The sequence below is a fragment of the Amphibalanus amphitrite genome, unplaced genomic scaffold (genome assembly GCF_019059575.1).
Source record: "Amphibalanus amphitrite isolate SeventyFive unplaced genomic scaffold, NRLGWU_Aamphi_draft 000037F_arrow, whole genome shotgun sequence".
In the NCBI taxonomy this organism is placed as follows: domain Eukaryota; kingdom Metazoa; phylum Arthropoda; class Thecostraca; order Balanomorpha; family Balanidae; genus Amphibalanus; species Amphibalanus amphitrite.
The window spans coordinates 1,204,796-1,219,112 of NW_024881533.1; the positions used below are offsets into that span (position 1 = coordinate 1,204,796).

Consider the following 14,317-nt stretch of genomic DNA (forward strand, 5'->3'; position numbering starts at 1 on the left):
CACGCCGCGCCGCCCGGCTCTGGCGTCACGGCCGGCCTGCAGAACTGGTTTGGTGCGCGCGGCGCGCAGAGGTGCGCCCGCCGGCGGTGGCGGCGGACGCGGAGCGCGGACGGTGCGCGCTGCCGGAGCCGCTCACCAGCACCCCGCCGCGGCCCGGCCCGTGCAGCGGACAGAGGAGGCTGGTGTGGGCTGTGCCGCGCCTCGCTCGGCCTCTGCCTAGACACCGACCCGGCCACGCTGTGCAGTGAAGGAGTCGGTGAAGGAGTTCGGTACCGCATGGACAGAGCCGATCGGCGCGGCGGACTGAGGCGCGGTGTGCCGAGACCGTTGGGTTGACTCGAGTGCCGAGTGCTCCATGAGTGCCATCTGAGTGCCGAGAGTCCCACGATTTCTGGTAGAGTGCCGAGTTCATAGAGTGCCATCTGAGTGCCGAGTGCCACAGGAGTGCGGTACGAGCGGCGCCCTGACCCCTGGTGTTCAGCGGGGAGCGGTAGATCCGATACAGATCTGGGGTCGCCTATGGCCGAGAATAACTCAGCTACGTGCGGCCGGTCGGGCGTCGATGGCGGCGGCTCGCGGAGCTGTGCACGCTAGTCCTCGGCTGTCAGAGGAGGTCACGAGAAGGATCATGGCGACCGGCGGCGGTGACCGGGCGCCTCGGCAGTGACCCAGCGCTGGTGATAGTGACCTGACAGTGACCTCGGTAGTGATCGGACAGTGACCATAGGACCAGTGACCGTAATCCTCGATCAGTGACACCATGCACAAATTCCAGGAGGACATCCGGCGAGACCGTGAGATGCGCGACAAACGCTCCAAGGAGGAGGAGTTCCTGCGCTCGTCGCTGCGAGGTAGCGAGAAAATGAAACGCCTCGAGCACAAGCCCGCACCCACCGGCTTTGTCAACAACGGCTATGACGCGCATGCGCACGATGCCGATCACGTGACTGCGCCCGGCGGCATAGGTAAGTGCACTGCACCAGCCTGCATCCCCCCCCCCCCCGTCTGTTGTCTCACGACTGGGAAAGCCATGAGTGACTTGCTGTGTCTATTTGTGCAATGTTAATTTTAGTTGTAATGCCCATGGCGTGTTCGGTCCGCTGTGTTTCGGTTTCGTTTTGGTTTACTACTATGTATTTCAGACCCCATGAGACCCTGTTTTTCGGCGATAATTTGTTCAGTTTTTGTCTAATCGGCTTGAAATTTTGACATCAGACATTTCAGCTCAAGCGCCGATTTTCATCAATATGGTCTCTTAACAAAATATCAATATTTAGAGCACTTGTCATAGGCCCGTAATGGTAACTAGATTTTGCACCCGGATAGAGGCTCGTTCGCTACCGCAGCGGATTGGATGGGAGCGCTGACCAATCACGTTGCGCCGGGCCCAACTAAACTCCGCCCACTGGCCGTGACCGCGCTGGGTCTATGTCGGCTCAGTCGGCGGCAGCACCGCGGAGAGGTCGCACGGGGGCCGCGCACTGGAAACATACATGGAATCGACAGGAAGTGTCTGAGCGAAAGCTTGCTCTTCCTTTGGGGGACTTGCTAACCGCTTCTCCCTTCTTAGTATATCAACACCGATCCAGCTCAGAATATGAAGTTTACTCATTATGAGGATATTCACCTCCCCAGAACCAACTTTAAACAGAGAGCTGAGTCATGCACTATCTGAATATCTGAATGAATGCACATTCTTGCGCATATCTCATGGTCAGGTCGTGTCACTATCCTGTCACCTATGACATCATGCGAAGCCTCTGCACCACTCGAAAATATCGATATGGTTGGCTGCGTCAATCGCTGTTTCTGAAGACGCTGTCATATCTATGCAGAAAACAGCAGAGTAAGATGATGAGTCGCGAGCACTTCCGATTGCCTAAGACATCGCTTCACGAGCTGTGTTCGTAATTCGGGAAGCGTTGAGAAGGGAGCAGAAATGTGATGTGCGATTTACTGCGCATGGTAGAAATGTGACATCAAAATAAGGGAAACAGGCGCATAGGCTAGTAAAGAAATCGCGTCTTTTGTGAAACTAAAGTAACTTTTCAAGCTCTCCAATAATGAGGCAGTAGGTTACTTACTTACAGGTGTTTTAATTATTTGCAGCTCAACACGAAAGCCTGGGGTCAAGTCAGACCGGTGATCTCAATCTAGCCAATTATAAAATGGGTTAGTTCTGAAGGTGTTCATGTTGCACCGCAATCACATGAATCCATCTCAAGCATACGCATAAGCATAATATATTTCATATTGCAACCACACTTCTTAAATGCTACGGTGTAACTGTTTACCATGTCTTGCAAATTTGACGTAGGCTGACCGACGTCTTGCATCAGTTCACAGTCAATTGACATCCACGATTTTTTTAATGACGTTCAATCAAGAAAAAATGCAGTCACTAGCCCTGAACTTAGTATTAAAGTAGGCATATCTTTATTGATTGACATGGTGTAGGTTAATTTGCGATAAATGCAATAACGAAGGCTAGTGTGCTAATTACGAGCGCTTGTTTCTGCTGTATCGTTAGTACTGCAACGGCAACCGCAAGGCAGCCACGTCCAATGCGAGCCGCCCCGGTCCGGCATACGGCCTTGGGTGCGGCGGCTACTGCCCCGTCGGCTCCACGCATCCGACTGACCGGCCAAGGTCACCGCTCCGTCAGCCGGGAGGGCGGAGCTTAATGGTCACGTGCCTGTGACGTCACGCCTACGTACGGATAGCCTCTACTTCACTGACGGATTTACGGAGCTGATTTTAACATTACGAGGCAACGACAAGTACCCTAACAATTGATATTTTGTTAAGAGACCATATTAGCGAAAATTGGCGCTTGAGCTGAAATATGCATTGTGAAAATTTGAAGCGAATTGGACAAATATTAAATAAATTATCGCCAAAAAACAGGGTCTCATGGGGTCTGAAATGCATAGTAGGTAGGTACGATAAAACGTTTCTTATGGAGTGTGAAAACATGTCGTCTTAGTCATAGATGTCTTGTGGTTAAACCCATTTATGGAGACCCAATTAATTTCAAGTCGGCTCGAGTGACTGGCGGCTGCTGTAGCAGCTGCATGGTCTGGAATTCAGAATACGTTCATCCTACCGTGCTGTGGTCGGAGGTTCATGGGGGAGGACACGCGATTCACTCGGCGGTTGAGCGGCCGTCCCAGACCCATATTTCGCCGCTCCGGAGCGGTCACCATTACATTTCTGATGAGGCGCCCCTGCCGCTCTCGTCGACCGTGGCCGGCGCCGCGTCCAAGGCCCAGAGTTTTGTCTCCGCTGTCGCGTTGGTGTGCAATTTGGCGTTCCGTTCATAAGTCGCCTGGCACGGGACCGTCCAGCTCGTCAGAGCCCCCCCCCCCCCGCCTCCCGCCCCGCCTCCCCCGCGGGCCGCCCTGGCCTCCAGCTGAACCGGTTCTGTGCCCGGCTGGGGCCACTGACAGTGTGGTGCGGAGTCTGTCCCCGGCCCGGCTCGACGCTGCGACAAACCGCGAACAACAAACGGTACGAGTGGTCAGCAATCAATCGAGCTTTTGACGTGAAAGAGCCCGGGACGGATGAGTGCGTCGCTGCGGACGCTAATGTGTCTATAGAACCACAGGGGCGGCGCCACGGATTTTTGCCAGGGGTGGCAAGCCGAATTAGGGGGCCTCTTCATAAGAGGGCCTCCTCTTCGCCTCTGGGGCCTCCTCAAAAGTGGAAATTGTGGTCGTTTGTCAGAAAACAGCACCTATATCTGCAGTTTAAAACGTTTTCGCTTTACCAACAACAATACCGTTTATCCCGCGCCCCAGTGGCGGTCTCAGCCAACTTCGCCCTAGTGGGGGGGGGGGGGGGCATATGTTACCACACACCTCTAACTCAAAAACTAAGAGGGCTAGAATGACGCGGTAAAAAGCAGTCGATAGCTCTCAATGCGTACGTTTGAAAGTATTTCAGTCATTTTTCACCTTAGAGCAATATTGGGGTCACCAGAGGTCATCAAAGGTCAAAATTTGCCAATTGTCATTATATTTTTCAGAAAACATGCCGCTATCACAGGAACTATGGTAGCTAGAAAAACGCATGGAAAAGCAATCGATAGCTTTTGAACTCTTCTTTTGAAAAGGTCATTATCAATATTGACCTCAGGTCAACGGTTTAGCCTCCAGAGGGCAAAAACTCCAAAAATAGCTGTTTTTACGAAAAGTGTTTTTCGACAATAACTTTCGACTACAAAACGCCACGACATTTCTATTGCCAGAATCGTGTTCCCCTCGCCGAGACGCGTCGAATGAACTATACTTTGACCTTGAAAGGTCAACTTGAAAATTTGACCTCAGGTCAAGGTCATGACCTGACCGGAAAAGGTCATGTTGCATATCAGTCGATGCGTCTTAACAAGACAAACACAATGAGACCATCCCCAGCGTTCTATCTCTTTCCAATCGCGAGTTATTGGCAAAAAACTGTTTGTAGCCTCAAATGACCTCGGATGACCTTTCTAGAGGCTATCAGCAAAAATGACACCTTGGTCATCACGAGTGGACTAAATCATTGTGATTCTGAAATATTTGGACTGTTCCTATGCGTACACACGGATCTAGAGGCATTTTCAGTTTTCTCCATTGACTTGTAATGGAAAGGTCACGCCACTGACCTGACCTTAGGTCACGGATATAAAAAATCCGAGATATACAAATTGTAGGCGCCCATAACAGCATGCAATCCACCAAGTTTCAAACCTTTCTGACAAACACTTAAGGCTGGACATGATTGCAAACTTTTTTTTAGGCTTGGTCAGTTAATTTGATCTGGTGACCTGACCTGACATGACCTGGGGTCAAAAATTTCACACATTGTCCAAAATTGATGTACCAAAAGCTAACCCAAGCGGCGCGGCGCTACGCGCCGCGGTTTTTTATTCACACGCAAAAAAACGCGACAGGGTGGTAACATATGCCCCCCCCCCCACTGGGGCGAAGGTTAAGTCAGAAAACAGCACCTATATCTGCAGTTTAAAACGTTTTCGCTTTACCAACAACAATACCGTTTATTCAGGCAAATCCACGCAGATGTGGCTTTTTCTTGCCTAGAGTCAATGGTAAAACACATGATACAATGATGGGACTGCTCCACACGTCACAGACGCGGTACGAACTAACATTGATAAAAACGATAAAAATAATCAAGAATATGATAAAACTGACCATTGCAGTGCATTACTAATGTTGCGTATTTATGTTGCGTATTTATCCCTTGCCTGATAGCATAATTAAAACGACCAAATGACATCGTACGCATTTCAGCTGGCAGTTGGTTGTATAGCATCGGGCCACAGTACAGAAATTGGCGCCTCCCAGCCTCCGTCCTGAGTCGCAGGTCGTCACCATGGCGAGTGCTCCGAACTCGTGTCTCACGGTTTGTTTGGATAAAGGATGAAAGCGACACTGGTGCATCGTATTTGATAATTTTGTGGAGTAATGCGGGCATATGATATTTGAATAGATCCTTTGCATCGAGCCATCCCAGCGCCCGAGGGCGCACACAAGGGGGGGGGGCACACGGGCCTGTGCCCCCCCCATTCGAGTTGGGGGGCCCAGCCCGAAGGAATAGGGGCCCATTTGAGGCGGCCGAAGGCCGCCTCAAATGGGCCTCTAACTAATCCTTAGACCACCGAAGACCGTGTACAAAGGGCCCTCAAATGGCCTTAAAGGGCCCTCAGATGGTCTCGAAAGGCCCTGAGATGGCCTCGAAGGGCCCTCAGATGACCTCAAAGGGCCCTCAGTTAGCGTCATAGGGCCCTCATCTGGTGTCAAAAGGCCCTTAGATGGTGTCAAAAGGCCCTCAGATGGCCTCGAAGGGCCCCAGCTGGCCTTAAGGGCCCTCAGATGACCTCAAAGGGCTCTCAGATGGCCTTAAAGGGTCCTCAGATGGCCTCAAAGGGCCCTTAGCTAACGTCAAACGCCAGCTGGTGCCAGATGGCCCTCAGCTGGCGCCAAATGGCCATCAGAAGGCCTCAAACGATCCTCAGCTGGAGTCCAGCGGTCCTCAGTTGGCGTCAAGCGGCCCTCAAAAAGCCTCAAGGGGCCCTTAGAAAGCCCCAAAGGGCCCTCAGAAGGCCTTAAAGAGCGTCAAAGGGTCTTGAGCTAGCGTCAGAGGGCCCCAGCTGATGTCAGAGGGCCCTGAGCTAGCGTCAAACTTAAAGGGCCCTTAGCTGGTGTCAGAGGGCCCCAGTTGGTATCAGAGGGTCATCCATTGGCGTCTAATGGCCATCAGAAGGCCCAAAAACGGTCCTCAGCTGACGTCCAACGGTCCTCAGCTGACGTCAAGAGGCCCTCAAAAGGCCTCAAAGACCCCTTGACTGCTCAAAGGGCCCTTAGAAGGCCTCAATGGGAACTCAAGTGACGTTAAACGGCCCTCAAAAGGCTTGAAAGGACCCGGCTGCTGATGGCAAAGGGCTTGCACCTGAGTCAATAAGAGCCTTGTCAAAAACGGACCTGAGAAACCTTGCCGCCCCTGGTTATCTGCGGGACTCCTACAGTTACCTGAGTGGCCCCCGTTTACTGAGGGGCCCTGGTTATTGATGGGATCCCTGATTACTTGAGGCCATCTGAGGGCCCTTTAAGGCCATCTGAGAGCCCTTTGAGGTCATCTGAGGGCCCCTTAAGGCCTGGTTACCAGAGGGGCCCATGGTCACCTGGTGGGCCCCTGATCAATTGAAAACCTCTGGTCATCTGAAACGCCCCTGATTACCTTAAGGGTCCCTGATCACTTGGATTCAGTGACATAGCAAGGGAGCGAGGGGGTACGTGCCCGTTCTCGGGTTTAGGGTTTCTTCGAAACCGAGGGGTCCTGTGGTGCCAGTTGGTAGCAGAGGGTTCGCGCTGGCCGCACTTCAACTCGGAAGGACACCACAGGGCTTGTGGGGGCACGTTATTGGCTCCTATGTAGCTACAATTATCTTCATAAAGGCCCAATGCCGGTTTCTGAGAGACCTCGCCGGCCGCTCAGGGCCCTAGTAACGGCCAACGAGGGATTGGCTGCTATGGCTCCACATCCGTCTGTGATAGACACACGTCCCACGCCAGTGTTTCTAAAGGCACCCACAACGGCAACTGCGAGGCCCCTCGCGCCACCTCCAAGGGACCCCCCACCAGCGCATCTTAAGGGCCTACATCGGCGGCTCTGAGAGTCCCCACACCGGCGCCTCTGAGGGCCACGTACCAGTGACTCTGAGGGCCTCTTACTAGGCTCTGAGTGTCCTTGCCAGCCTATGAAGGGCCACTTTCCACTTGTAGGCCATTTTGCAGGGCCACACACATGCCAATGATGGCCCCACCAGTGTTTCTAAGCCCTAAGACCCCGCAACGGCGCCTGTGAGGACCCAACACCAGCGCATCTGACGGCCTTTCACTGGCACCTCTGAGCGCGCCACACACCGGTGACTCTGAGGAGCTCGCTCGCTTCGCTCGCTCGTAAAATACGAGTACCATGTACATTAGGCATTAGTGTACATTAGGCACACTCCTCGGGCATAAATGATACTTTTACTTGCCAATTTTCCACATTTTCTCATGCAAAGACCGTTTTAAAGAGACCCGTCTGCCAGTGAGACTGGACCCACCGTGCCTCCCTCCTCCTATCGAAAGGTCCTGGATACATCCTTGCCTGAGCTGACCCCGGGCCCCCGGGTGACTCGCGGGCCCGGGGTCAGGTGACCAGCAGGTGACCCCCTCTTGGGCGAAATTCTGGGTACGTGTCCGACATGCATCGTACATAGTCCTGTTGATTTCATTCATCGGTTAAACATTAAATATAAGTTATAAGCTGGATCCCTAGTCTGTGATCCCGCATCGTATGAGATATAATGACATTTCATTTCGATGTGCCTAAAAGAATATGCGAATATACGTGAAAAAGGAGTGCTGCTCCCGCTCCTACACATCCGGGCCAAACAGTGACCGGCCCCTGCTTCCAGCCACCCGGGGCCGGTCGGTCGGCCGGCAGTTAAATGTCGCTGCCCGGGGCTGATTTCTGAAGGACTTGCAAAAATGTTTATTGATGGAATGTTTTACGTAATAAATTAGATGATTAGGTATATGTACCGGCTCTGAGTCGCATTTGAGAAAAAAACATGCTAGCGTAAAAATATAAATGTTTTGAAAATTAAAGGGACCCTCCCACCTTAACATTAGATTTGAGTTGAGATAGCCAAAATGGGGTCCCTGGCTCACAATTACCAGTTTCGGCACTCACAACATCGAGAAATGCCTTAAATCGGAAATATTGAATTTCAAAATTGCAGCATTTTGATTCAGAGGGGCTAATGCATACGAATACCCCTCTGAATGTGTGACGCCAGCGCAGATATCTAACGATTTTTAAATGTTTGACTAAAACGTTTTGTAGCACGCGGTGGTATATGCTGCTTTGCGCGCAACAAGTGCTGCACTTTCAGCTGCCAAACTATTGCTTCCAAATAAAGTCGCTAGGAACAGCGGAGATCCCAAAAAGTAAACAAAAGTAAAAGTATAATATCTTGAAAACCGGTGAATATTTTTCGGTGAAATTTGGTAGATATTCGTTTTCGCTCTTTCTGAACCGAGCAACATCACTTTCATGCCAATTCATAAACTTTTTTGAAGGTGGGAGGGTCCCTTTAAGCTGGTTCCGAAATAATTGTTTTACCATGCATTGACAAAAGCTCAAGCTTCAAACACCAACCGAAATATAACCCCGTGGGCCGTTTTTTTTTTTGGGGGGGGGGGCCCTTCGGCATGGGGGGGCCCAGTTCGAAGGTCGTGCCCCCCCCCATTCAAAAATCCTGTGTGCGCGCCTGCCAGCGCCCTCCGAACGTCTGCAGAATGGCTAAACTTCCTTCTCCTGAGACGACACGCGCGGCAAAGTTGATCAATTATCACCTTTTGAATCTTAGCAAGATTCTTCCGGCTGCCGCTGCCGTATAGTCGACTACAGAATGACGTTCCACTCTTCAGAAGCTATCAGTTGACCGGAGCGCTAAGTTGTGCCGTTTATCACGCAATTAAGCGTGTCGATTGTGAGCATTGGGAGTTGGGACAAAGCTATAATTTGTGAACTCAGCCCGTGTGATGCGGCACAGCCTACCACTCCATGCAAATGATTGCCTATGAAAAGTGGAGCATCATTCTGTAGTCGACTATACATAGGGAGGCAATAGAACCAATAGCAATAGCGGCGGCAAGGCTGTCCGTTGGCCGTCAAGGAAAACGACCGATCGGGTGGACCGGTAATGCACTTATTGGAAAAGGTGAACGGTCGTCCTGCGACACGGTGCGCGGCTGTTCTACGGCTGAATGCAAATTGTTTGTTTCCAATGGGCAGACTTGGGACATATTAATTGGACAGTTCGCTTATTTCGAGTCTGCTGCTATAAGTCTGCTCTGCTGCTATAAGTCTGCAGTCTGAGTCTGCTTTTTCTTATACATAATTTGTCCTACAAAAACAAAAAATATCATTACAAAGTACTTCGATCAGCTGTTACCTACTCCAGGCCAAAAGTCAAGTCACTAGAGGTCGACATGTCAAATTTTGCATATTTTGGCAATTATTGACAAATCAGCGCATTGCTGGGGAGCAAATACAGCTACAGCGCCGCGGAAAGCCGCATTCGCTAGTGCTTTTGACGTTCGTTTCGCAGGCTGTCCTCATATTTGATATAAATTGTAAGATAAACGGTTTGGCCTCCAAGGGGACAAACTGTCGAAATTAACGATGTTACGGAAAATGTTTTTCTTCAATAATTGTAAACTCAAAGCTTTCACGACATTGATTTTAACAAAATCGTGTTCCCCTCCTCCAGACACGTCGAATAAACCATAATTTAACTTAAAAGGTCATTTTGAAAATATAACCTAAGGCCAAGGTCATGACCTGACCGGAAAATGTTTGTTGCATGTAAGTCAATCCGTATGTACCTTTCGTTGATCTAAGCGCATCCAAGGTATATTCAGCGCCCTAAAATATTTATAAATTCTGTCAAAAGTTATTGTAAAAAAAAACTGATTGAGGCATTTCATGACCTGAGTTTTCATGACCTGAGATGAAAATTGTTTTCTTCCATAACATTTGACTCAAGAGAGTCACGACATTACTTTTGCCAGCATCGTGTTCCCCTCGTCAAGAAGCGTCGAATGAACTAAAATTTGGCCTTGAAAGGTCATCTTGAAAATTTGACGTCAGGTCAAGATCATGACCTGACCGGAAAAGGTCATCTTGCATATCATTCGATTCGTATCGTTGAGCCGAACACATCTACGGTGTTTTCATCGCTCTAGCACGCCTCTATCAGAAGTTATTAGCGAAAAACAAAAACACCCCTTCCGTGACCTGAGATGACCTCAGGGACATAATGAAGGATCACGGGTGCCATTTTCCGGTTCAGTCTATCATTTTTCCTTGGAATTCGGTGTCTGACAGTGTTAAGAATGACGATCGTCGAAAAGAGGCACCTTTCAATTTTCTTCTATTGACTTAATGGAGAGGTCGCAAAATTGGCCTGACTTTAGGTCACCGATACCTATCGAAATTCCGGGGCATATATACGTTATGCACGCACTGTTGCTCTTATCAATCGCTGAATGTTCAAAACAATCGTTCACTCTGCGTGCATTACCTGAAACTTTTTTGAGGTAACGGTCACATGACGTGACCTGGTGACCTGATCTTGAGTGACCTGGGTCTGAAATTTTTACACGTGCAGAAGAGATACATGAAAAGGTGTGCCAAAACGGTGGCGATATGTGCGAAAAGCCGCGAGTGTCTAATCTAAACACCCCCACCCCCTGGACTGGCGCCGGTTAAATGGCTTTACCTTTATTTTACGTGCCTCTAGTGACCAGTTGTCCATTCTTTTGCCGTCCCATTGCATTTTATACGCTTTGCTGCACCTACGTTTTTCAAATGAAGATCTTTATTTTTTTTAGCATTTGTTTAAATAATTAGTTAGGCACATTATCCTCCTCGGACGTTTCGCATATTTCCGCGCATACCACCCGAACGTCTCTCACTGACTGTGGCTCAGCTTCTCTATCCATCTGGTCATCCGTCTTTGCGGATGTGTCCGCTCCTCTGCCCGTCGCTCCGGGCTCTTTTTGGCTCTTTCTTTCTCTCACGTGTCTCTCTCTCCGCTCGGACCGGGCGGACAGCAGTCAGCTGACGTCACCGCCCGGCCGGTGTGTAGGGGGGGGGGGGGGGGTAGAGGTGAGGTATGGCGGCGACGGACGGTTCACACACCTGTGCACCCATCGGCGCCGGTCCCTGCGGCCGCCCACTGTTTTCTGCTGCAGCCGATGGGCGCACGTGACAACGAATAGGCCGAGGGTCGGCTCGTGGGGATGAATGAAATCACCGCTGCTGGTCAAAAGATGTGGGGCTGATGTTCGTTCGAAAAGTATCTGCGTTGAAAATCGCCCAGCACCCTGAGGTAGATACTTTCTGAGCCTGTGACAGAGACGCCTGCCAGGCCGCCCAACCCTCGACTGCAGTAAGTCTAATGTCACGACTGTGGGTCGAGAGCGGTCTAACGAGCCTTGTCTTTATAACGTCCGGAGCAGAAATAGCCTGCTTAGTTCAGATGGTCGGACGGGGTGACGCGTTGTGCATAAAACGAGATACAAGAGGTAAGATTTGGAAAGTTATCATTCTTCTAACACACCCAACGGGCTCATCCGAATAAATGCAACTTAGTTCGCAAATCAGATGCAACCATTACCTAATCGTTCGCGCCCTTCCCGTCCCCTCCCCGCTAACTGCTGGAGGGCTGATCCCAACATTGCTGTGGGTCCATTCCACCCCTGCTGACCGCCCGAAGGGTCGTTCCCGTGGCCTGGGTCAGCGACTCGCGTCCGTCCCTTCCCATCCCTGCTGACCGCTCGAGTGCCGCTCCCGTCGGTGGTGCGAGTCCCTTCCCACCCCTGCTGACCGCCCCGAGTGCCGCTCCCGTTTGTCGTTGGGTCCCTTCTCACCCCTGCTCACCGCCTAAATGCCGCCGCGCGACACCTGCGGCCTTCTCACGCCCCGGGCAGGCGAGTCGGCTGCACCGGCCGAGCTCGGCGCTCCCTGCACGCCCCTGCACCATGCACTGTGCACACTGCGCCTGAGTCACTGGGAGTGCACAGTGCACACGGGGGACCATCAAAGCGTCCAAAACCGCAGCATCCAAAGTACGCAACATCCAAAACCGCAGCGTCCAAAGTACGCAACGTCCAAAATACGTCCAAAATCGGGTATATAGGGAGCATTCACAACGTCCAAAACCGAAACATCCAAAACCGCAACATCCAAAACGTATCATCCAAAAACGCAACATCCAAGGACGCATCATCCAAAGTACGCAACATCCAAAGTACGCAACATCCAAAACCGTTGAGTTAGGTTAGGTTAGGCTAGGTTAGGTTAGGTTAGGTTTCCTTATCCCCGGTATGCATAAATCAGTAGGTTAAGTTAGGTTAGGTTAGGTTCGGTTAGGTTAGGTTAGGTTAGGATAGGTTGGTTTTGGATGTTGCGTGCCTTGGATGTCGTGGTCTTGGACGTTGTGGTTTTGGAGGTTACGTACTTTGGATGTTGCGTCTTTGGATGTTGCGTTTTTTGGATGATACGTTTTTGGACGTTGCGGTTTTGGATGTTTCGGTTTTGGACTTTGTGAATGCCCCCTATAAACCCGATTTTGGACGTATTTTGGACGTTGCGTACTTTGGACGCTGCGGATTTGGATGTTGCGTACTTTGGGTGCTGCGGTCTTGGACGCTTTGATACGGACCCGTGCACACACCGCTGAGGGATGAGAATCCGCCTCACAAGTCCGGCATATAATTAGGCAAGGCACACCAGCGTTTGGTCACACCACTGCATTTAACGCCAGGCACTAGCACGGCACCATCGCACCACTTACAAATGGACTGCAACAACCAGCCTGGCATCTCTAGGCACTGCTGGGGGCAGAGTGGCGAGTGCTGTGGCGCTTTGGACACTGCGATGCTGCGTTGTGTTGGTGTCTGACCGTATCTGGCTGGCAGGCTTGTGATTATACTGTGTCGAGTGGTGACGGACTATTATATCATTTGGTACTCACTCCATGCATATTGCTCGGTCAGCTAACGAAGGATTTGCTTTGCACTAAAGCCCGGATTTTGCTACTTGCTCATTGCTCATCTCATTCTCACCATGGTCCAGTGCAGTCGCTCACTTCCGGTCAGACCAATAGATACCTGCCTACATCCGAACACAGATAGACTATTTGGAATGGGCTGCCATTCCTTTTGTAGCCTAATTTTATAATGAACCATGCTGCCAATCGGTCTTCATTCCGCGCCCCGAACGGCCGCCGCTAGCCGTTTGGAGAAAGGTCACCGCTGACCAAACGGTTCAACCGTGACTAATTTGGCCACGAATGTCCGCTCCGTGATTGAATCTTGAATGACCCGGTCGGCCCGTTTGCTGTGAAAGAGAAGGTGTGCGCTGGGGTCTTGTGGGCCATCTTAGCGTGCGACGAGTCAGTCTAGCGTGCTGCTCTAGCGGGACGATGCCGTGAGGCTGTATGTAATGCTTCTGCAGTTAATGTGCGGTTTGTGACACAGATGTGTTCCAGCACAGCCAATATCAGCGGGAGCAGCCCGGGCTGACCCGAATCCTGCGCTGCCCCGCCGCGGTACTAGTGACAGGCTTACCTGCCCTTAGGCCGCGCCGTGCTCAGCGCACCTGACCTTTTCGTGCTCGTTCCCGTTGAACCGACCCTGATCTTTGCTCGTGTCTCGTGAGCCTGTCATTCTCTTGTCCGCCTATACCACCTTTCAGTAATACTTGTCCGCTTATCCACCCGTGCGCCTTTCTGCCGTGCCCGGAGAGATTGGCTGGCCGGTTTATAGCGTCAGGTCGGTGTGTCTCGGATGCCCACCCTGTTGCGTCCATGTCACGACCGTGGGTAAAGGCTCTGACCGGTGACTTTTCCGGCCGTGAATCCTGCCGTGTGGCACCGCCGTATGACCCGGCCCGCCGCAGTGCCGCTGTATACCGCAGCGGTCCGCCCACCCCAGGCCGGCCAGGTGGCTTTGTTCGGCGGCGCGCCGGCGGCGGCGGCGGCCGGCGGACCCTTGCAGGTCGCCCGGGCGGCGGCGGCGGCGGCGGCGGCTGGCGGGGTGGATGGACGGCAGAGGGCGGAGGCTGACCGGCAGAGAACGGAGGCCGGTCGGGCGGACGGCAGGCGGCGGGCGCAATGCAGATGGGCGGGCCCAGGGATGAGAATGTCAGGAGTATGACGTGCTCGCCCCGAAAGGCGAGCGCTGTGACGTAC

General features: G+C 51.8%; 1 protein-coding gene across 4 annotated transcripts in view; it reads left to right on the forward strand.

Moving 5' to 3' along the window:
• The window catches only part of LOC122372769 (protein PALS1-like), a 107,807-nt gene that overhangs the window by 78,721 nt on the left and 14,769 nt on the right, over positions 1 to 14,317 (forward strand). For all 4 annotated transcript variants that reach the window (XM_043350330.1, XM_043350338.1, XM_043350346.1 and 1 more), the window contains one exon: positions 776 to 965. In XM_043350330.1, the coding sequence (XP_043206265.1) occupies positions 776 to 965 (190 nt within the window). The remainder of the gene's footprint in view (positions 1 to 775; positions 966 to 14,317) is intronic.